The 25,112-nt window shown below is 37.2% G+C and overlaps 2 protein-coding genes across 16 annotated transcripts in view; both read right to left on the bottom strand.

Annotated features, from left to right (window-relative positions):
• LOC113058364 (zinc finger and BTB domain-containing protein 16-A-like) overlaps window positions 1-8,639 on the bottom strand; it is a 59,984-nt gene extending 51,345 nt beyond the window's left edge. For all 3 annotated transcript variants that reach the window (XM_026226183.1, XM_026226182.1, XM_026226181.1), the window contains exons 1-2: window positions 8,499-8,639; window positions 5,632-6,890 (exon numbers count right to left, since the gene is read on the bottom strand). In XM_026226183.1, coding sequence (XP_026081968.1) covers window positions 5,632-6,836 — 1,205 coding nt within the window. In that variant the 5' untranslated portion in view covers window positions 6,837-6,890; window positions 8,499-8,639. The remainder of the gene's footprint in view (window positions 1-5,631; window positions 6,891-8,498) is intronic.
• Window positions 8,640-9,813: 1,174 nt separating this feature from the next.
• The window catches only part of LOC113058365 (neural cell adhesion molecule 1-like), an 80,197-nt gene continuing 64,898 nt past the window's right edge, over window positions 9,814-25,112 (bottom strand). For 10 of the 13 annotated variants that reach the window (XM_026226187.1, XM_026226186.1, XM_026226185.1 and 7 more), the window contains 6 exons: window positions 24,973-25,097; window positions 24,702-24,882; window positions 14,386-14,581; window positions 14,001-14,117; window positions 12,194-12,781; window positions 9,814-11,223 (listed from right to left, as the gene is read on the bottom strand). In XM_026226187.1, the coding sequence (XP_026081972.1) occupies window positions 11,103-11,223; window positions 12,194-12,781; window positions 14,001-14,117; window positions 14,386-14,581; window positions 24,702-24,882; window positions 24,973-25,097 (1,328 nt within the window). In that variant the 3' untranslated portion in view covers window positions 9,814-11,102. Of the gene's footprint in view, window positions 11,224-12,193; window positions 12,782-14,000; window positions 14,118-14,385; window positions 14,582-18,072; window positions 18,346-24,701; window positions 24,883-24,972; window positions 25,098-25,112 lie in introns of those variants that run through there. The other 3 variants (XM_026226195.1, XM_026226196.1, XM_026226197.1) reach the window with 3 other exon arrangements.

Genomic DNA, 25,112 nt, shown 5'->3' on the forward strand with positions numbered 1-25,112 from the left:
CCAAATACTGTGTATCTATGCATCTTCTTCAAGCTTATATACACTATGATGAGAGAGTAGCTAGTCTTGTGTAAGCCCATGAATAAAGCCGGCACTACAAACAGATTCTGGGGAAAGGGCTGGACTATTTCTCTCAGTGAGCCAACCAGAGCTCTGGCACAAGAGCCACATTACTGCATGGAAGTAGTGCGAAATTCAGGCTACAGGTCATCATCCAACGATTAAACTAACCTTTTACTTTGATCAGGCGTTTGGGTTACAAGTGAACAGACAGCAAAACATGTGGCCGAGCCAACAAGATCAAAGGTTCGAGACGCATAGTTTGTGTTTTGGCATATTACGCTAGAGTTTAGGAACTGTGACTAAAGTCACTGTTTTTCAGCTGAATCTCAAAGTCGCCAATCAATAAGTCCCCCAACCCCCAAAGCTATGGCCAGAGCTATGAAAACAGGCGCACACACACTCAAAAGCACAAAAGAGGGTTTGAACACAAGAACAATGTGAGAAAGAGAAGAAAAAAATACCCTCAGGGCACCAGAGGTCAGAAGTTTGACCTGACCCTAAAGAGTTGACCTGGATAGCCATGATAAGCGCTGAAAGAGTCCTGTCTTTGCCTGATAGCAGGCTTTGGGGTGAAACGATACTAGAGAGCTTAAAGTCTTGACCAACTGGATTCCAGAGGTCCACGGAGATGACAGAAATGTAAAGATCACTGGGTGGCCATAGTCTTGTGGGACAGGAAGGGCTTGAAGCGCTAATGAAGCTTGACCAGGGCAATGCTCTCTCAAATCATATCCTCTCCGGAGGCTGGGTTATCCATTAATGGGCTCAATGTGTTTTCTATGACCCTTTCCACACTTTCTACATCATAATAAACATCATGCTAATCATTCAGTAAATTCATGATCTATCACTAGAGCTATCTTTACTAATCTATTATCAAGTAGTTCATTTAATACATGTATTTACAAAAGTTTCAGCATAAATCTAATAAATCTAACTGCCAAACAATTTTGTTTATCAAATAAATGCATTATATAAACCAAAAAAATCTAAATCTTTAAGAGAGTTCAGGTATTATATTGTATTGTGTTGCATTGATTTTATTATCTATTTTTGTAAATAACCTTGGATTTACCAAAATATGGATTAAAATAAATATGGATCAAATATAGATCAGAAATGTAAATCTATTTTTTGTAGTTTAACACAACTACTCTAACTACTTACTACTTACTACTCTAAATTTAAATTAACTACGTTTCCATTTAAGTAAAAAAACATAATAATCATGACTGGATGAAACTCTATTAGGTAACTCCAACAAACTCATTGTTAAAGGTGAGATCTGATGAAAATAACTTCGCTACTTATTGTCCATTCTTATTGTTTTTTTCTTGTTTAAAGCTCAGATCCCAACATAGATGACATCAGCAGCATAGATGGCATTATCTGTGATAATATCAATCAGGTCCACCAAACTTCCTGTTCAGAACGGGCACATCCAGTGTCCTCTCAGGAGACTAATGGTATGTAATTAGGGCTGCTATTGTAGTTAACCAGAGGATAAAGGGAGAGGCTGAATAAACAAAAGATCTCCTGAAGCAACAGTTGAGAAGACAATAGATGAGTTCTGAAGCCTGGCATGTCGAAGACACTGATTATCTTCAGTTTCTTTACTACTAAACTGCTCTATGTACACACTTTCATTCAAAAGTTTCAATGTTCAACAAGGGTCAATAAGTTGTTTTCATTTTTTTAACTGTGTTTTTAACCAATTAAAATGTAATTTACAGTACTCCTGTGATGTCAAAGCTGAATTTTCAGTGTGATTAATCCAGTCTTCAGTGTCACATGATCCTTTAGAAATTATTCTGATATGCTGATTTGATAATCAAAAAACATTCTTCTTCTTCTTCTTCTTCTTATTAACAGCATTTGAAAATTGTGGTGTGCAGCTTGTATATACATGTATATGTATATGTATATATATATATATATATATATATATATGTATATATATATATATATATATATATATATATATATATATATATATATATATATATATATATGTATACATATATATATATATATATATACACACACACACAAAAAGTCTGTAAAATTTGATATTTTCAGTGTCAAATACAACTGATGTTTTACATTAACTCATCAAAATAAATTTTTAATATGTTTTTATACATAAGCAAATACATGAAATTAAACCTGTTTAATGTAAGCTGAAATGTCTAATGTCATGTAAGTTGAAATGACTTCAATCAAGTTGATTATACTTAAAATATTTAACAGACTGAATCTAGGTTTTTAAGTTTAATTTTTTAATTTTTAATTTTATTTTACATTGTATGTTGTGAAACAACTGTCCAATCCACAGACTGCATTGTTCTTCTATCCCTCACAGCCTCATGTATGTCTAAACTTACATAGAATAATGGGATAATTGCCAAAAGAAAAACATTTCTTTCAAATAGCTATATTTTGTAACATCATAAATGCTTTTATTGTCACAATTTAATGCATCCTTGCTGAATAAAAGTGGAAATTATAATTTTAATCTTACCCCAAACATTTGAATGATATTGTGTCAAGGCTTGCAAAAAATATTGAGCAGCGTAACTGTTTCCACATTTGCTAATAATAAGAAATGTTTCTTGAGCAGCAAATCAGCATATTAGAATGATTTCTGAAGGATCATGTGACACTGAAGGCTGTAATGCCTGCTAAAAATTCAGCTTTGCCATCATATACTGTGAAGTAATTTTATATAAACAGCTTTACAAGCTACAGGAAGTAGCTCTATTAGCTCTATTCCTTCTGTCTTTCTTGACCTCTCTCTGTCTCTCAATCTCTCTCTGTTTGCTCTATAACAAAAGATCTAATTAGAGTCGTGAGCGGCGGGGCCAATGTGAGTGCTCTAGGATCTCCCGCTTCCAGGGATTCCAAAGCAGCGGAGCTGATCTGTGTCCCCAGAGCCCCTGCACGCATCAGTCGTCTCTCTGCTGCCCGCGGTAGACTGTGAGTACACATCAGCGGCAGATTAAATCCACTCAGTGGAAAGCAGCACATTCCTCGGCTCGACCACGGGGCAGAAATGACATGCATGGCAGGAACCGAGACCAGCACAGCGGCTCGCAGAGGTCTTAATCCAGAGGAGTGTTTGTTGCATGACTGTTGTGATGTGTGATGCGTTTATTTCAAACGGATGGTTGTGCCTAAAGTCGTTCCAGAGGACAGGGAATGATTTGGCGGGTGCATTTGGGTCAAGATTCGCGACTTTGAGGGCCTCTCGCAATTGAGGCAAAAGTTTAACTATTATTGGTATTGGGTCACCCCCACCATGACCACAATGACCCCATGGGGCCCCAGGGCTTTCATAACGTCCTGTGTACAAGTCAGACGTCGGCGGATCTTAACATCTGTCACTGTTCACAAACCAGAAAAGGGCAAATTGAGTTTATGAACAAATATTAGTGACTGGATAATCTACTGACCTACTGTCTGGATGTGGTTGATTTGGCAGACAAAATATTTTCAAATATTAATAAACAGTGAAGTCATTTTGTTAAAATTTGTTACTGTAAGAAATAATAATAAAATATCATGCCAAGCTACTATTTTTACTACTATTTTTTTTCTAATTGTCCCAATTTGCATATCAAATTGAATTTCTTGAATTCATTCATTTTTAAAAATGTTCACCATAAAAATTGTCATTATATGTACATTATGTCCTTATTAGATCAGACCAAATATGCATTATGTGTTTTAGCGCCACACTGGAACGGAGAACACCTGATAGCATGGCTTCAGACAGGAAACCTGGGTCGGTGTCACTGGGTTCAGCATTTGTGGGAATGAATGAAAGAGTATCAGGTGTGCCGCAATACACACAACATGTGGCCACTTTATCTGCATCTGACAGAAGGCTAAAGTCACTATCAGTCCATCTTTACCACAGAGACTAAGGAGAGCAGTGCGGGGTTATCTTCCACTCTGATAAATACAGATAAAGCTCAACCTACTGTTTGAGAGTCCAAGTTTAAACTGCATGGCCATCCGTCAAACCCAAACCAATAAAACTGAAATAATGATGGCCTTTGGTTGGAGAAAATTGGATTTCATGTGTCAACTACAGCAATAAATATTTTATTTTGACACGGTGTGACACCAGTTGGGTGCCCACCAAGTGGAAGTGTGAGGACATTCTGTGCGAAAACAAAAATCGTGTCTGATTTTATGAATATTTATTGGTTGTTTGAGCTTAAAAATATAGTGCTTTTAATCCATCTGTCTATCTGAGCAAAGCTGCTCCTGGCTGATCTTTTTGGTCGATTCAGAGGCTATGAAGGGAAGGCCAGGGTCAAGCTGTACTAAGCAGCCCTTCTTTTCTGCAGAGGAAGACCTTGTTCTTCCACAAATGAAATAAAGGCTTGGTGTGTAGAGCTGGCAGATGTTTCTAACCTGCTCTGTGCTGCTCTCAACAAGCCTGAGGATGTTCGTTAATGAGAAGGTTCACCCAAAAAGGATAAAAATCTGTTTACAGTTGTGATCACATTTTTTGCAATGTTTCACACGTTAAAAAATGCAAACAATGTGTCTTATAATTCAGGGTTTTTTTTTTTCATTCCATTGCTTGTGATGTGCATTTTTCAACACAAAAAAAAAATGCATTCTGTATCAAGACGATTCCTGTACTATATTTCAAATCTTCTGGAACTATACAAGGAAAAGACCCAAATTTTGCTCAGTTAAACATATCCAATAGATATATTCATCAATGAGTCAAGTGAGTCAATGATTCACTCACCCATTCATAAATACAGCCACGTGCTGAATGAATCAGCCATTTGAAAGAATCAACTAAATCAGTGACTTGCCCCCACATATGGACAGTTAAAGTTTAATGTTTAAAGTATCATTTCAGTTATTTAAATAATTGAATATTTCAATATTCAAAATTGTATATTAAAGTCATTAACCTCTACATGAATTCATTAATTTTATAATGCCTCATGTATATAAATAACATACCTACATGCCACACTTGTGTTCTCCTGTGCCAACTTTTTAGAGCAAATTAATTTGTATAAATAGTGATTTCATTTTGATCTGAAACTTGTTGTTCTATTCTATTGTTTTAATTAAAAAAAAATAATAATAATAATATATATATATATATATATATATATATATATATATATATATATATATATATATATATATTATAAAAATATTTTTTTGAATTTATTGTCATAAAAGATGACATACTTTCAATATAAAAAAAAAAAAAAAAAAAAAAAAAAAAAACAGGTAAAATAAATCTAAAAAATTGCCCCTGTAAATCACTTTAAAGAGTCAAAAACCCCCTCATAATGTGAAGGCTAATTTGTGACTGTGCTCCTAAAAATAAAAAGTAAGTGTAGAGCTCTGTGGAAAAGAGCCGCATGAACATTCTACAAATTTTTCTCTTTTTTTGTGCCTAGGAAACCTAGGAAAGAAAGTCATTCAGGTGAATAAATAATGACAAAAAAAAAAAAAAACATGGGGTTATATTCCTTAAATAAATAAACATAAACCAAAGGGAAAGTCTCAAATAATTTCACTCACCTGTGTTGTTCAGCTGCTTCACTATCAGGCAACTCCATATCACACACCTCACATCTTTCTTTCTGGGCATGGACCTCATGCTTCACATTAGCTGTGAAATCCCCGAGCTTGCTTAAGAACTCCCTCTGAATCAAGCTCTGATGGAAGAGCCCCCCATAGGCACTGAAATCCATCGACATGGCCAGGGAGGACGGCACATGTAGCGACGAGGCCATGGACACAGGCAAGGGCAGCATGCTTTCACTCTTATGATTGGACGGGATAGAGCACAGTGAGGTGAAATGTCTATCAGCCAGACTGGCCATATTGACCAGACCCACTTGAGTGTTGTCTCCTTGGGAATCAGCAGAACTATCGGTGGAGTGGAGCTCGCGGGCGCTGGTGATGACGCTACCTCTGGTCGGGGTTCCAGGAGTGTCCCGGTGTTGCCTGGAGTCACCTCCACCCTCCCCGTTCCTGGGGAAGCAGCCTTCATGTTGGTAGTCCTCGTCTACCTGCATCATCTCAGTCTTGATTTTATCTAGCAATGGAGATGAGTTACCGAGGTTGTTTGAGAAACTCTGGGCCATGTTTTCTTGGACGATGGACTGTCCCATGCTCATCAGGCCCTCTACAGCTGCTTTAGTCGGGCTGCCAGTTGAATGACCCCGTTGGGTGGACCCTGAAGATCTCTTATCGACCAGCGCCAAGTGATGTCGATGGCCGCCGTCCAATATGGAATGCTTTTTTGACAAAAATGCGCTCTTAAGGTACTTGATCCTGCGGTCATCGGCATCCTCTGCGCCGTTTTCATTCATGTTCACATCCGTGTCATTCTCTTCGGACGCCTGGATGGTTTCCAAAATCTTCAGACACTGCTCCTCCAAGTATTCTATCTCTAAAATCTCTGCGGCGTACAGCAGGTCGTCCAGGTCCTCCAGCTTGGCCTGGAGCGTGGCGGTGTAGGCGTACTCCAGAATCTGCTGGAAGGTCTTTGGTGAGAGGAAGTCCAGAGTGTAATGTTGGCTGTTGCGGTGGAACAGGATCTCAAACATCTTACTAGCACATGCGAGCACGGTTCTGTGGGCATGAAACTCCTGGCTGTCCACCATGATGACCACATCACACAATGTCCCGGAGAGTCGCATCTGGTTGGCCTTCTGCAGGAGCGATGTGGGGTGGCTGGGATTCTGGAGGTGGATCGCACCCATTTTAGTCAAATCCATTGCATCGACATTTATCGAACCATCTCACGGATTTGCTCCTCTCCTTGAGTGCTCCTGTAAATGGCATTCAGTCATGTCACAAAAACAAGAATGTGCAAAAAAGAGTGCAAAAAAACTCGCAATCCTCGGTTCATTCATCTCTGTTACACAGGTCATGTTAATCATCACTCAAACAGGTTAACTCAGTGCTTTGAGAAAAAGTCAAAGGGGTGTTGTTGTTGCTGAGGCACAGGCCAATCGTCACAACATGTACTTAATGTTACGCAATTGCAGCAATAGTAGTGGAAGGCTGCCAGGAGTAACTGGACCGACGGCATTCGGCACATGCTTGAGAGGAACTTGCATTTATGATACAGTTCTTCAGGCAAGAAACAATTTGTTTTAATTGTACCTTTAATTTTGTATTAACACCCAGGAACATTCCAGCAGTAGAGAAGAATAAAATCTCACCCCAAGAGTGACATGTTAATCACATAACTATTGTGACACATACAGCTGCAGTATAATAAATGATAAGGCTGATTGTCTGAAAGCAGTTATATATTATATACTGATCAGCTAATACCAATACATATTTTTATGTTTAACTGTTAAACGTAATAACGATTCACTTTTCTTTTCTGACTAGTATTATAAGCATTTTGTAAAATCTCACTGAAGCAGAAATGGTTGTTGAAAAAGCTAAACCATTTATTCAAATAACAATGAAATATGAAATTATTTGACCTGTGAATATTTAATATACAAACAGGTTTTAAATCCATATTCACAGTTTTCTACTTAATCTCCCGTGGTCTCAACAAATGGTGCCATTTAATGCTGGTCTTGATATTGAAAAATGGATAACTAATTAACAATATGAATATGGATTAATCAACATCTGTCAAACCTATTATGGTTAATATATATATATATATATATATATATATATATATATATATATATATATATATATATATATATATATATATATATATATATATATTATTATTATTATGTATATATGGTCTTTTGTCAATCCTCAAGATTGGATTTTATTTTATTCTTTTTATGCGTGAGTGAATGAAAAAAAAAAAAAAGGTACGGATACACCTTGTGCCTCATGACAACCCTGAAAAGGTTGAACCCTCATAATCTTCCAGCCTTCAAATCGCACAAATAAACTGAAACCGTGAGTTACAGTTTATTGGAACCTCATATCTATGTATCGACCTTTCTATATTTGACTATATAAAATGTACGATTACATTACGCTTGCTAAATATGACAGCATAAGCAACAGATCTGAGCCAGCGAAGACAGTCGTGTTTCCTCCGCGCAACAGTCTGTAGCTATTCGCAGTCTTTCCTGCGCTGGCGAGCGCTAATGCACCTGACTGACAAGTTCTTTTAAGCAACAATTACAGCAGTCACTTCATAAACGTAATTCTTTTCATAACACTTAAAGTCTACGTGTCCTGAAAGCGTAAATGAGCATGCATGAGCAGGATCCATGAACACTTAGGCGCGTGCAATATCTTTAAAGCCAAGAAACAAGTTGCATCCTTAACGCAAAACGAACTCATTCTCGCAGCACTTTCACCAACTAATAAGAATTTATCCCGCCATACTCAGCATCTGGAAGAACCATTAAGCTGTAACCGGTTAAGTTGTTTTCACTTACCTGCGATTGGCGCGTAAATTGAACACTTGTTATTAAGGCATCAACATACTGAGGTCCACGGGAGCCGCTTCACGCGCACTACACTCGCCGTGCGGATTCCAATCATCATCATCACCGTGACGTCAACGCAATGGCTCGCTGTTTTCACAGAGGCGCGCGGGAACCCTGCGATTATTAGAGGATGCGGGTGATGAAAACAGCACTGGAATTAAACCAAAACTCCTAATAGTCATTTGCATATGACTGAAATTGAAAATATTACGACTAACTTACAGCGAAATACAGCCCGGCGTGCAGTACACATACATCATACGATGTTTATAATAACTTTAAAGATCATGACTGCAGTGAAAGAGCTAACACGGGGGAGAATGAATGAGAAAACCACACGCAAAAGCACCGTTCCAGTGTCTCTTACCTTATCTTGCCACAGTCGTTTTATCTGTAAACATCCTGCTTCATTCCCTAAACGTCAAGTAACTTTGAAGAATAACCCCGAAATAATTAGCAAGCCACTGTACTGTAATGTCTACTTAATATTGCCACCTATAACTACAGTGCTGTTTTCAGTACCAGTCAATGGCTACCGTCAAATGTTTGATTACATTCTTCAGAATATCTTTTGCACTCAACCGGAACTTTAAACTATTAATTTACTTAAATAAATAATAAAATAGCCTACACGTTTTTATCAAACACCACTTTCATTCTTTTCGCATATACACCTAGACAATTCTTGTCAAAAAAAAAAAAAAAATCCCTTTTAAATCAGAGATTGAAATAAGTTGTATTCAAAACATTTATGATTTGCATTTAATGCATATTAAATACAATTAATACGTATGTTAGCGTTAAGTATGTTTATATGAAAGCACGTCCACTAACATTTGAGGCTTGTGAAATAGTGCCACCTGCTGATAAAGTAAAGTAATTGATTGGTAGGTACTTTCTCCTTTTGTGTCCAAGGTGGGAATTTCAACAAGGATACAATGCATACATTATACATATATACTCCAGAGTGGCACTTAAAAAATATTACAAAGTAACCCATTTTCCACTACCACTAACACCACAGGATCTCCTCCAAAGCATCTTCAGAACTTTTTTTTGTCATTTTAAATGTAAATTTTTGATGGATAAAAAAAATACATTTGTTTACAATGCTTAAAAGTAAAATGACCATTAATCTGAATTTGCATTTTAAAAACATCAGAATGTCTATATCTTTATGAATCAACCAAATAAAAACATGCAGAGAGATAATATTTACTTTTATGATACGGAACGAACAAAACAAACCAAGAGAAAGTTTCATGTTTTAATGAGTTTAATTAAAAGATGTTAGATCAACACCATTTACAACATGTTCTTTGCTTATCATTCTAAAGCTCACCCATTATACTGCGATTTCATGGGTCAAATCCTCATATACATGAAACGATTTACAGTTTTGGGAGCAAACTGTCAGTGAACAACTGAACAACTTGAGTTCAATGGGCAAACAAAACGACCTTCCATTCTGTCCAAAACATTATATGCATCGAAATCATGAAAACATCCAGAAACCACAACCCTCACCATTTCTCCACCAGACTGCCATAAACTGAGGTGGTACAGCTCAGGCCAGTCTGGTTTAATATAAGACATGGGCAAGCAGACAGTCATGCAATGAGTGATGATATAAGAACTCTTCTCAGAGTCACGTGTCCTATCAGTCCAGATTCATATGAAAAGACACTCAGCCGTTGCTCCATCCAAAGCTATGGGAATTTTCGTAAAAAAAAAAAAAATTACAAAGACAACAAAGATATTCATAGCACAAGCTTGCAGGTGACGGTGTGAAACTTTTCTCCAGAGGTACAAGGTATAAAAAATGAGCAGATATTTTAGTTCAAGTTGATGCTTTAGGAGAATGTTGGAGGAATGATTTAATGTATAAATCCCAAACATTAGAAACACACGATAATTGTAAAAACTGATTTAATAAAGACTTCAGCAGCGAATCAAATGGTTATTTTGAAATCTTTATCAGACTTTCGGTCATATAACAGTATGTTAAAATATCTTAGGATATTTGTTGTCTTTACATAACTGCCATTATGAGTTATCATTCAACAGGCAAAATAGTAAAGAGTAAATAAAATAGAATGATAAAATATAATAAAATACAAAACTAACAACAAATCGAACCTAGCCCTCGAACACTCACGATAAAAAAATAGGAGAAATCATTTACATTTTAACAATGTACTTTGTAAATAAACTGCATGTGTATTACTAAATAAATCATTTTCCTGAATAACTTAATGACCTGCTATAATAATTATCTGACAGAAAAAAAAAAAATAGATAAAAAATTACAAAGAAACACAAGAACCTCTATAAGAATATCTTTGAATTATATGAATTTGATGTCTGTTTAACTCTGATACAGAAACTTCTGGAAGTTTCACTTAAATCAACAAAAATAAAAAAAGCATACATACATTGTACGTGAAACTTCTGTCTGTAGATACACCGTTTTGTTCAGAAAATTCATTAAGGGCACTGTTAAACAGACACGTTTGTGGTCACCACGACGCTTTTCCTCCTTCACTTGTCCTCTCATGCTTTACTTTCAGTGGCGTTTGTTTGTGTGAGGTCGCTGGCTTCTGCTCCAGTTCCTGGCGCAACTTTCTTCAGGTCTGCGTTTTCAGTCGTACTCTTCTCATCATCCGATATTTTCCTGTGATTGAAACCATTAAAGAGACAGATCAGTCAAAAATGAACACTGTAATCATTTACTCATCTTCATGTCATTCCAAACCGGTCTGACTTTATTTCTTCTGTCCATTTAATAAATGAATCAGTTAGTCGCGTTGATGAAACTGGTCTGAATGATTCACCAACTGGACTCATTTCTCAAGTTCAGCTCACTGGGTTGCAGCGATTCACAGCTCACCATCGATGAGACTTTATCAATTCCAACACTGATTCGGAATCATTTAGGTACAATGCACTTACATCTGAAATAGACTCTTTCTGCTAATACTTTTAATAAACAAGCTAAGTGTTTTAGCAAAACTGATGCAAACCCCACTTTTTGAACTACATAACCAGAAAGAAAAAATTATAATAATTGGGAAGTCAACATAGACTGTTCGCACAATGCATGTTTTCATTACAAAAAACAACTCAGACTAAACTGGTGGCATTGTTAGATTTTGAGTGCATGCAGCAAAAAACACATATAAGACATTTAGAGCAACTATTTCACAGTACACTGTTTATTTATTCTTAATCTAACTCTTATATGACTCCATAAGGTTTTAAGAAATTTTGTGGGGAAAAGGTTCATTGTCTATTGCTAATATTGTTGCGTTGTATGAAGCAAAGCTCACGCAGAAGTCACTTTCAAAAGGATACTTCCTGTCAGTCAAGGTGGTGAATTCACATTAATAATGATATAGTTCCTTTGTTATACTTCCCTGTTCTCATAAAATGATTTACAGTTATAGTTATTTTTATAGTTATTGTCCCCTTTGTTCTCATGTTTGGAATGACATAAGGCTTGTAAATAACTTGATTTTTATTTTTGCCTCAACCTTTACATGAGCAAGTCTAAAGAATGCATGCACATTCACTGATTCAGATGACCACATGCAGTGAAATTACAACAAACATCTAACATCTAGAGAGCATCTAGAGATCCATACTCGTCCTGTGCTGGAACAGATGGGCCACCGGAGCCAGCATGTGACCTATCCTGAGGGACGTCTGTGTCTGGAGCCAGTGGGAGCTCTCCATCAATCTCATGTTCATGATTCACTAAGGGGATTGTGACGCTGCCCTGTGGGCTGATGGGATTTAAAGTGGCATGAGACTCGGGCGACTCTAATTCGTTTTCTGTGTTTTTTGAGTTTACAGAAGCTGGTTGGACTGCGTTGAAGTGGGGAGGAGGAGGCACTGGGACTGGTTCTTCTGAAGGGACCACACGAGGAACCTCAGCTTGTGGTTCTGAGGAATCACCCAGGTCTACCAGGAGAGTAACATTAGCCGGGTCGGAAGACGGGGGAGATGAGCTGGAGGGTTTGGTGTGAGATTTGGGCGTGCTGCTGTTGGGTGGTGTCATGTGGACGGGGTTAGGAGAGTCGGAGGGAGCTGCTGTGATGCTGGAGGTGAGAGTGGTGCTCTCGCTAACTGGGCTGCTCTGGCTGAGGTCAAAGGTGTCAGTGACTGTGTCTGAGTTAGTGGGAAAGGAAAGAGGCAAGTCCACCACCGCAGAGGCAGTTTCCGTAACTTGCCTGTGAGTAGAGGGAGAGAACAGCGTCACAGACGAGAAATGTTGACAAAGAGCGGAGACATTAAGGGAGAGACACCAAATTATTTGGTATGTGGTTACAGCACATATGCAATACTCATTTGAAATACATTACTGCATGCATTGCAATAGTGGTGTTACAATTAATGGTCACTAGAGGGAGTACTTGATTTAAAATATGAAATATAGTGGGGGGGGGGTGTAAGAGTATGAAAAAAAAATTATAAAAAATTATATTATATATTATTACAATACTTTTTTTTTTTTTTTTTTTTTTTACATTTTTTAACGAATTTAATATATTTTAAAATGTAATTTATTTATGTGATGGCAAAGCTGAATTTTCAGCAGAGATTAATCCAAACTTCACTGTCACAAGATCCTTCAGAAATCATTTCAATATGCTAAATTGCTGCTCAGGAAACATTTTGGAAACCATTATACTTTTTTTCAGGATTCTCTGATGAAATAATATTGAGATCACACTCTTTGCTCGTAAAAAAAAAAAAAAAAAAAAAAAAAAACTAATAACAGCTTATTGCAAATAGTGCATTTCTTTGTCAAGATACATTTGCACCACTATGTCAGTATAAGTTCAAGGAAACGTGTTTGAAAATGTGTTTTGTGTGTGTGTGTGTGTGTGTGCGTGTGTGTGCTCTTTTTTTGTGACATATCAGGACACAACTCTGTATAATGACATGGGTATGACACAGGTATTACAAAGAGAGGGTGACTTACAGTATGAGGACATTAACCATGTCCCCATTTTTCAAAATACTTCATACAGAATTAGTTTTCTTGAGAAATTAAAAATTCACAAAGTTTCCTGTGAGGGTTAGGTGTAGGGGTAGGGTTGGTGAAGGGCGATAGAATATACAGTTTGTACAGTATAGAAACCATTACGCCTATGACATGTCCTCAATTTTCACAAAAACCAACGCGTGTGTGTATGTGTGTGTGTTCATTTTTACGTTTTTACAGTTCCCTTTGGGGTCACTAGTTACTGCAGCTTTAAATGCACTGCAAAATGCTGTTTCATGTTGTCTTTACACTAAGTTTAAAAATAGAAGCTAGATAGCTGAGGTGGATTCAAATGGTTATATTTAGGGTGTAGGAAACATTGATTTAATGCCATTGCAGATGTTCTGTGATTATGTGATTCAGTAATTGAGCACAGTACTTTCACATAACAGTGAGCTTACTCTGGTTCGGTAAGCGGCGTGGTCTCATTGGGCTCAGGATGGCCTTCTGCATCATGATTCGCTGTGGCCTCTTCTTCTGTCCTCACTTCTACAATGTGCTCTTTAGACACATCTTGACTGCATGCAGTGAAAATGGACACACATCTGCTCATTACACAGCAATGAGAAGAGTTTGATGAGATCACTAAAGCTGTGGCATAAGAGAAGATCTTGATTCTTTCACAGTGGTTGGAGGACTTTAACAGCTAGAACAGCTTATGTGCCTGAATTTATGCTTGATATTCATATGCTTCATATGCAGGGCCCTCGACTGCTCTCGATGTGTGATAAGAGCTTATTTGAGTCAATTATATGTATATAGTGCATGAACATTGTGGATACTCACACAAAGGCAGCTTTGCCTGTCTCTATGTCTTTGCCCTTGGTGCCTTGTCTGGGTTTACCGCAGATGCACATGAGGATGCCACACTTATTGAGGAAGCAGCAGGTGGCGTCCACGATCAGCAAGAGCAGCACACACACCAGTATAAGAATACCAACAATTACTCCAGTGTTCAGGCCCGTGCCATCTTCCATGGAGTCTTGAGGAGAAACAGGAGAGATACAGACACATAGACAGAGCAGGAGGATCATCAGCCCAAACTGAAGAAGCACACAATGTAACAGTCACGCAAGCATGAGTTATTTTCAGATCATAAGACTACCAGGATTCAGCAAAGCGAAGACAATCGGTGAAAGCAACAAGGCAAAGCTAACAACTCCCCCTTTTGACAGCATTGTGCACTCTGTGAATATATAATACAATTTTAAGTTTGGAACAAAAATCTATCATCATTAACTCTAAAAACCTAAATTATTCCGCTGATACAAAAGAAGATATTTTGAAGAATGTCAACCAAACAGTTTTGGTTCCAATTGAGTTTCACTGTATTTGGGTCCATATAATGGAAGTCAATGGAAACTGTCACTCATTTGTAAGTTGCTTTAGATGAAAAACGTGTTTGCTAAATGATTAAATGTAAATTAAATGTGTTACCAACATTCTACAAAATATCTTCCTTCATATCAATGTAATAAAATAAGTCACAGAGGTTTGGAATGACATTGGTTTGCCTGCATCTTTCCAACCTTCATATTTTTTGTTTATCATCGGTAGTTAATAATAATAATAATAATAATAATAATAATAATAATAATAATAATAATAATAATAATAACTTAAGCCATAAGCCATAAACACCAATTACAGTTAAAGGGTTAGTTCACTCAAAAATTAAAATTATGTCATTAATAACTTACCCTCATGTTGTTTCAAACCCATAAGACCTCTGTTTATCTTCGGAACACAGTTTAAGATATTTTAGATTAATGGGGCGGTCACACTGCACTTTTCTCTCCATTGACTTCCATTCATGCGCATGCGAATGCGTCAGACCGGAAACGCAAGCTTATGCGAAAAATTTAGCATTTCGCTGCGTTCCAAAGTTCAAGTTTGGTGAACTCTGACCTGCGAATTCGCATCACGTGAAGATGTGGGACCAGTAGAAGATCGATACGTCACTGCGTGACCTCTCTTTACAGAAATCCAAAAATGAAGGAAGCGCTATAACTTTAGCTGTAGAGCAGCGTATTTAAAAGATTATAAAAAATAAAATAAAAAAAGAAGCTGCATGGTTTGTAGTGTCAACAGGAAACAGGAACAGATGATACATCTTAATGGGGACGTTTTATAATTTTTTATTGCTTAGGGTGTATATATTTAAATAGAGAGACAGATACAGAGAGTACAATATAATAAGACGCTTTCGACGCCGTCGCAAGAGACACAGTACAAGCACATATCAATCCATGTTGTGATAATTGAGGAGAGACCGTTTTGTCTTGCTCCCGCCCATATTCGCAGTAGCGTCCGAAATAATTTCGCACGTTTAAAGTCTAGCGTGACCGCGCCTGAAGTCCGAGAGCTCTCAGTCCCTCCATTGAAGCTGTGTGAACGGTATACTGTCCATGTCCAGAAAGGTAAGAAAAACATCATCAAAGTAGTACATGTGACATCAGAGGGTCCGTTAGAATTTTTTGAAGCATCGAAAATACATTTTGGTCCAAAAATAGCAAAAAATTACGACTTTAAACCGGATATCACAAATTGCTTTGTTTTGAACACTCTCTCACGACAGACACGGAAGAATAGACCATGTTGAATAAATATATACTTTTGCTATTTTTGGACCAAAATAGTGGTGCTCCGATCACGATCGGCCGATCGTTATGCGCTTCTCTATTAACAACGGCTCTGTGTAGTAACAGCTGCTCTATGTGAAATCACGCACCTGATGGAATTAACCGCTGATTAGAGATCCGGCTTTACTGACGAGATGCGCATTAATGATCGGCTGATCGTGATCGGAGCACCCCTAGAACAAAATGTATATTCAATTCAATTTTATTTTCAATTCAATTTTCAAAATTCTAACGGACCCTCTGATGTCACATGGACTACTTTGATGATGTTTTTCTTACCTTTCTGGACATGGACAGTATACCGTACACACAGCTTCAATGGAGGGACTGAGAGCTCTCGGACTAAATCTAAAATATCTTAAACTGTGTTCAAAAGATAAATGGAGGTCTCACTTGTTTGGAACGACATGAGGGTGAGTTATTAATTACATAATTTAGATTTTTGGATGAACTAACCCTTTAAGATCATGATGGTATGATGGCAACTGGCACAACATAAAGGCTATTAATGACAGTTTGTCACTTATTGTGTTATTGCAAATTACACATACACCACTGTTCAAAAGTTTGGTTGAGTAAGATTTAAAAATAATTAAATGCATAAATAAACACTTAAAATATTTAAAATATTTTTTAAAATGCTGTTCCTTTGAACTCTCTTCATCAAAGAATCCTGATTTTACCACAAAAATATTAAGCAGCACAACTGTTCTCAACATTAATAATAATAATAATTTCTGAAAGATCATGTTGTTATTTTAAATTCTAATAATATTTTACAAATACTACTTTTTTCACAGCAATTTTTTTAAATAAGTGCAAAAAAAACTTTACTCAAAACTTTTTTGGATAAAAAAAAGTACACTACAACATTATATAAAAATTTAATAATAATTTAATAATGCCACATGTGAACAATAGGCCTAGTGATGACATTAATACATTAGTGTTTTTCCAAACATTACAGTAAGTAGACGCCTCAAAAAGTCTTTTAAGTAATAAAATAACATCTGAAGGTTTTGTTACAAAGTTTGATCCCAAAGGACAGGTACAGTTTTAGTTCAAACTATCCATAGAGCAAAAGAAGAATATAAGACAGACAAAATATATTCTCTCTCTTCTTTTAGCTTAGTGTTTCACTCTCTCACTCTTTAAGACGAAACAAATCATAGCAGCACTACATGGAACCGGAAAAGTAATGGTTGTTTCAAAACACACAGAAGCCCACAGAGGCCATACATTATTATTATTCGTCTCTAAAAACTCATGATCTTCCGTATCATTATGTCTCCATTGTTTTTGCAACTATCCGCTAAGCTCTGCCCCTTTAGAGAATAGGGTTACATTGCATTTAAAACTACCCCAAAAACAGATCCTCCATAAACCTGCATTAAATATTAAAACAGTTATTAAGGTATTATATATGGTGCCTGTAAGGTGATTTGTTCGTTTACTTAGTATTGTCGTGGCCAAGACATAATAACTCGTGGGAACGTGATAATATGTCGTGGCCACGAGATAATTTTGTCGAGGTAATGATATCCTTATGTCGTGGCCTCGAGATGCTATGTTGAGGGAACAACATCCATTTCCCATGGCCACGACTTCTTATGTTGAGGGAATGACATGTTTTTAATGTGTAAACAACCTGCGTGACCATAGCAACTCGTGATAATATAATGATAATATAATAATTACTTAATTCAAGATAAAACATTAATGGATCCATCTCTGATAATCCCGAGTTGCTATGGTCACGCAGGTTGTTTACGCATTAAACTCATGGCAAAATTATCATGTACAGTACAGTACAAATGTCTATAGACTGGAAGCAATATAACATTTTTATTAAAATTAAATTAATTAAAAAGCAAGTCGTTTTAAGATTTTTGTCATCTGAAACAGAATATATTTTTTATTTTCTTAAATTGGAGGTACTCTTGTCTATGAGGCTCACATTAGAGAGATACAGAGACAAATCACAAAGAGGACCCTCAACATGAGGAAAAGACATTTCCTCGACTCTATGAAAGCAAAAGCAGCAATAACGGAGACAGCAGAAGGGACACTAGAGGAGAGGAGACTGAAGATCCACTCTGAGTGACTACAAAACACAAAGACCAACAGAAGATGACAGGCAGAAACATTCACACAATAACACAATGAAGGGAAGGAGGAAGAGTATTGGCACCAGGATGTTTGCGTTATGAGTGCATGTGATGGTCCGTCCATTTTCCAAGCGCAGGAACAACGACAGGACAACAGAGAAACAAGGAAAAAGGGGAATGGGAAGAGAAAGAGAGAAAAACAAAAGGCAGAAAAATAAGTCAAAAACAGAAACAAAGTTTCAAAATGAAAAAAGTAAAGTGGGAATAAAAAGGAGAATGAATGAAAGCACAAGCTGAGGGTGAAAGGGAAATTATGTGACAGATGTTGGGTCATTCTCTGTACCGCTGCCATGTGCGTCTATGACTTTTGTGAGTAAAAATAATAAAAAGTCAGATTATAAAAACCAATTGTCATTTACAGTACCAACCACTAATATTGGCACCCTTGGTAAATATGAGAAAGGGCAGCTGTGAAAATAAATCTGCACCATTTATATTGTTGATCTTTCACAAAAAAAAAAAAAAAAAAAAAAAAATTCTAACCCATCATTGAAATAAAACAATGGAAAGTGGTGTCCAAATCTTATTATCTCTAGTTCACATTAGCCACAATTATTGGCACCCAATTATTGTAGTGTCTATTTCCCAAAATAATGTTGGTGCTTCTTCTCTTCAGTTCAGCACATTCAAACGCTCCTCCCCACCGTGCCTTAGGAGGATATAGACACACTTCCTCTTCCAGGCAGATTTGTTACATCTTTAGTTGATTGGAACTTTTTAATTATTGCCCTGATTGTGGAAATGGGGCTTTTACATGCTTTAGCTCTTTCCTTACACCCACTTTAAATTTTGTGAAGCTCAACAATCTTGTTCTGCACATCAGAACTATATTCTTTAGTTTTAACTCTTACTGAAGGATTATTAAGGGAATTTGGCCTTTGTGTTCTCCATATTTGTAATCCTGTAGACAGGAAGTAATGACTGGAGAATTGCATGCTCCTTGTCACCCTGGTGTGCAAAAAATATACTTCAAAAATGGTCTGAAAAATGTCCTCAAAGACCTTGAGGTGCTGAATTAAACAAACAACGTTCTACAGAGCAAGCAGCTTACGAAGAGCTCAGTGCTGTGTAGTTTTGCTTCAAAATAGATGAATGCTGGCAACACTCATTTATCTGTGACAACGGAACAGTTATTTCTTTATTTAATCTTCAAGTTTAACTATGCATTAGCATTAATAAGCATTAATAAAAACTATAAAGTCAAGACAAAAACAAATAAATTACAAAATATTAAATTAAAAACAGAAAATAAAAAAATGACTTAAAATATTAATAAATATAATCTCAATGACACTAAAATAAGATGTGTGTATAGAAACACTGAAATTAAGAATTATATAAATTAAAATAAGACAAATTGCATAATTAGAAAAGATGTGTTTATCACTTGTTTTGTTCATTATATATTCATTATTAAGTGACAAATAAGTAACATTATGCTTTTTCATGATGTTTAAGCTTAAAAAGAATCACTGGGGCCATAAATAGCACCTAAAATCTGTTAGACAGGTAGGGATGAAGAGTCTGTACCAGACGTTATCCATAAGGAGGGAACAGATTTGCTGTAAAGAATGTACAATATGCATCCACATTAAATATATCTCCATTGTGTTATGAACTACGCCTGTATTAACATTGTAGCTCCAAGATGTACACAGTTCATTAACAAACAGGAGAATAATGCATAAGTGCTTATAAAATATTCAGTTAAGAGGCTATGAAATGCCAAATACGATTAAATAAACAAAACTTTCACACATATTGCTGAAATGGTTATTTTGAGTAAGTATTTGCATAAATGCAACTCAAAATAAATACAAATATTTGTATTTTACTGGATAAGCACTACATTAAAGTACTGCAAAAAGTTGCAGACTTCTTACACACCAACATCCAAGCTGTTTCAACTTTAATGTTAGTTATTAGGGGTGTAACGATACGCGTATTCGTATTGAACCGTTCGGTACGACGCTTTCGGTTCGGTACGCGGTACGCATTATGTATACCGAACGGTTCGTTGGAGTAATTAATTATATTTGAAAAAAAAAAAAAAAAGAGAGAGAAAGAAATATAATGATATGCGTTCAACAAGGTAGCCCAATAACCCAAACAACGTAACAGGCAACGCCCCTGACACTCCCGAAGAAGAAAAAAACACCATCTTATATGTTTATGTTAGGCTACTCAGCAGGCGCTCGCTCACTCAGTACGCGCTGAAGGCTCGTTGCAAAATAGCCAATGCGTTTAACAGACTAGAAATCAGAAGATCCTCCAATAACCAACAGGTCTGGTGTTTGGATGCACTTTGGATTCCCTTTAAGCTATAATGGTGATGGCAAGAGAGTGGTGGATAAATAAACAACGGTATGTCGCATCTGCAACATGACAGGGTACACCAGCGGGATTACAAAAAAAAAACAAAAACAAAAAACAGCGGGAATATCTGGGATATATGCGTCAGTACTATCTGGGAAAAGACGAAAAAAAGGAGAAACATGCACGCAGCAAACTATCCCTGCAGCATTCAGACACTATAGCTTACAGGGAATCCAACCCAAACACCAGACCTGTTGGTTATTTTAGGATCTTATATTTCTGGTCTGTTAAATGCATTAGACATTTTGCAACGAGCCTTCAGCGCGTGCTGAGTGAGCGAGCGCCTTAGGGACCGTTCACATATCGTGCCTAAAAACGCATGGAAAACGCTAAGCGCGTCTTTCTCCTGAGGCGTCTGTCTTTGCTAAGCAACAATGACGTGCTCTCTCCATGAGACGCGGAAATTTCAGCGAAGGATAAATGGATTTGCAGCTCTAAAAATCGCTTGCAGTAGCTCTGCTACTGAATTTATTTCAAAATTGCAATCCATATACAACTATGATCAGCTGTTCCTTCATCTTGGCTGAGCTCTCAACGTTGTTACGGGAAAGGATGAAGCTGATTGGTTAGTTCTTGTCACATGACCCGCGGTGCGCTTGCGGCATTCTGAAAAGTTGAGATGTTTTTACATTTTGCTGTATCTAAAACGTATCGAACCGAAGCGAACCGAACCGTGACATCAGTGTATCGTATCGAACCGAACCGTGAATTTTGTGAACCGTTACACCCCTATTAGTTATCACAGTAAAAAATAAAACATGTTGAGGAAAGTTAGTCAGGAGGTGATGTGGTCTCATTGGCATGCTGTGAGGAGTGCGGTTGTGTACTTCGAGGTGTGAGTGAGACAAACAGCCTTTGGATGTGGGCCATTCACAGCCTAGTATGCAAAAGAGAGCAGCGATTCAGCCCTCCTACGTCCAGAAAGCTATCTCAGAGTGTTAATGAGAGAGAGAGACAGTGAGGGACAGACAAAGTCTCTCTGCATTAAGAAGCACAAGATGCTTGTTACATTACAAGTGAAGCAGTGAACCCCAGCTGTGGCCATGGCATGCCTGACTCAACCTCAACCCCCTGTTTCTGGGTATCCACAGCACACTAGGCAGGGTTCGTAAGCAGGAAATGATCCTCCAGGCAGGGGGAAAGGCAGATGCATTGGGCTACTGGCCTACAGCTAATGCTGAGGGTTAGCCCAGTCACAGATGGATGGAGGGCAAGTCAATAACACTACAGAGACAGAGACTCAGAGGCCTGTTGATTCTTGATAAAAACACGTTACAACGCTAAATGACAATGCAAGACAAACTATATATATATATATATATATATATATATATATATATATATATATATATATATATATATATATATATATGTTTTTTTTTTTTTTTTCAATAAGCATTGGTGCTTTTGCAATCAACATGCAAAATGTAAATCCTGTGTAAATTACTGATCAGATTAAAATAGGGAACATATCGGTACAATATTGGATGATATTATAAAAATAAGTGGTTGTATGACTTTGTGATTTATATATATATATATATATATATATATATATATATATATATATATATATAGACATTTACATTTAGTTGTTTAGCAGATGATTTTATCAAAAGCAACTTGCAAATGAGGACAATGGAAGCAATCAAAATCAACAAAAGAGCAATTATATACTGTACAATTGTTATAACAAGTCTGAGTTATTTTAACGCAGTACACATTAGCAAGGGCTTTTAAATAATATAATAAATAAAAAGAAAAACAGAATAGAAAAATAATAGAGAAAGCTAGTGTTAGAGGTCTTTTTTGCCTTTGCTAATTGTATAATAAATGAAAAGTAAACTGATAGAATACAAAAAGATTATAATTTCTTTTTTTTAAGAAAACAAGCAGCAAATGAATAGAGTGCAAGTCTAAAAGGGACAAGTGTTTTTTTTAAGAATAGAATTAGAATAGAGAGTTCTAGAGTTAGAGGGCCAAATAAAGGTGGAAGAGATGGGTTTTAAGCTGATTCTTGAAGATGGCTATGGACTCAGCTGCTCGTATTGATTTGGCCAGGTCATTCCAAAAGGAGGGAACATTTAATTTAAAAGTCCATAAAAGTGACTTTATGCTTCTTTGGGATGGCACAATCAAGCAACGTTCACTTGCAGAATGCAAGCTTCTATAGGGGATATAGGTATGAAGAAAGAATTTAGGTAAAGGGGTGCAGAGCCAGTGCTGGTTTTGTAGGTAAACATCAATGCCTTGAATTTTATTCGAACAGCTATTGGTAGCCAGTGCAAATTGATAAACAAGAGTTGTGACGTGCATTCTTTTCGGCTCATTAAACATTAATCTTGCTGCCGAGTTCTGGATTAATTGTAAAGGTTTGATAGAACTGTCTGGAAGACCTGCCAAGAGAGCATTGCAATAGTCCAGCCATGAAAGAACAAGAGCTTGAACAAGGAAATGTGCAGCATGTTCCGTAAGAAAGGGCCTGATCTTCTTGATGCTGAATAAAGCAAAATCTGCAGGACTAGACAGTTTGAGCAATCTGGTCTGAGATAGTCAGCTGATCATCAATCATAACTCCAGTGGTATGAAAAGCCATGTTTCTGATTGACAGAACCTAATGATGCCATGTAGACAGAGAAGAGAAGTGGTCCAAGAACTGAGCCCTGAGGCACCCCCGTAGTTAGATGTTGTGACTTGGACACATCACCTCTCCAAGTTACTTTGAAGGACCTATCTGATAGGTAAGACTCAAACCACTGGAGTGCGGTTCCTGAGATGCTCTTTGCCAGTTGGGTTGACAGAAAAGACGGTGAAAAATGGTGGTTAACCATGTCAAAAGCAGCAGACAGATCAAGCAATAAGATAAGTATTGAAGACCTGGATTCCCGCTCTTGCCTGTCTTAGTACTTTAACAACTGAGAGCAAGGCAGTCTCAGCTGAATGTCCACCTCTGAATCCAGATTGGTTGCTGTCAAGGAGGTTGTTCTGTGTGAGAAAGGCAGAGACTTGGTTGACTTGGTTAAACACAGCTCGTTCATGTGTTTTTGCAATGAAAGAAAGAAGGGAAACTGGTCTGTAGTTCTCTAAAAGAGATGGGTTGAGTGTGGGTTTCTTAAGAAGTCATTCTTTATTAATTAAAAACGTTGCAAAGACGCCAGCTATTAAGAGTTGATGCAGGTGGGGGAGGACAATAGAGCGTGGAAAATGTTTCAAAGAGCATGCGAGAGTTAGATTAATTGTTAATTTTGTTATAGTAGCATGTCCTTTTAGCAGTGGAGACATTAGCAGAGAAGAAAGAGAGGAGTGACTGATACACATTAAGGTCATTATCTTTTTGGATTTGCGCAACACCAGTTCAGCAGCTCTAAGCTTAGAACATCAGATAACCATGGGGCAGAAGGGGTGATACGGGCAAGTGTATTTATAACATAAAATACACTTTAAAAACAAGAATTTTATAAAGAAAAACAATAACACCTTTTTTTTTTGGTCAATCAGAAAAATAAATCCACTGAGCATTTGCTGAATAACTGCCATCACGCTTGTTTGTGATCAAAATTTCCCCTCTGACTCCATACCTTACATATTTGGCTAAATCTAAAACAGACTGAATGGCCAGCTTGGAAACTGACATAACCGTCTGACAATAATCTTATGATATAGAAATATGGCATCAAAAACTGAATATGAATGAGTCAAATGTTTTGTCCGTGTGTTTCGTGATCTACCATGTAGCATGACTCAGTGTTTATCATGCAGCGTAAGAGATGGCCCACACTGCATTCGCATGTTTGGTGTCATTACAGCTCTGAGTCAGCTTTTAAAATCAGTGTGCTTGAGACTGGCAGCGAGGGTGAGCACAGAGAAAGATGGAGGGGAGGGGAGAGGGACAGGGGGATGGATGGGTGGTGGTTACCTGTGGTAGCTGCAGGCTCCGATGAGGTTCTGAATGTCAGAGTGCCAGGCTTGGACTTGCCCTGTTGGTTCTCTGCCATCACGAACACGTCATACTCCGTGTCCCACTCCAGCTCGGGCAGCATTACATACTCGTTCACATTGGTCAGACGGATCTCAGGCTTCCAGTCAGAGTCTTCCCTCTGTGTACCAACAACCAAGCATGAAACTAAGAAAGTTGCAACCAAAATAAAAAGGATCACATCAAATATATTCATATTTTGGATACTCACAGCTTTGTATTTGACCAAATAATGTGTGATTGGTGACCCTCCATCATCTTGTTTGGTCCATTTAACTCTGAGAGAATTGCCTCTAGGTTGCAGAGTGCCCTCTAGTATAGGGGGACTTGGCTCTCCTACAACAACAAACC

Source organism: Carassius auratus, chromosome 40, assembly GCF_003368295.1.
Source record: "Carassius auratus strain Wakin chromosome 40, ASM336829v1, whole genome shotgun sequence".
NCBI classification, from domain to species: domain Eukaryota; kingdom Metazoa; phylum Chordata; class Actinopteri; order Cypriniformes; family Cyprinidae; genus Carassius; species Carassius auratus.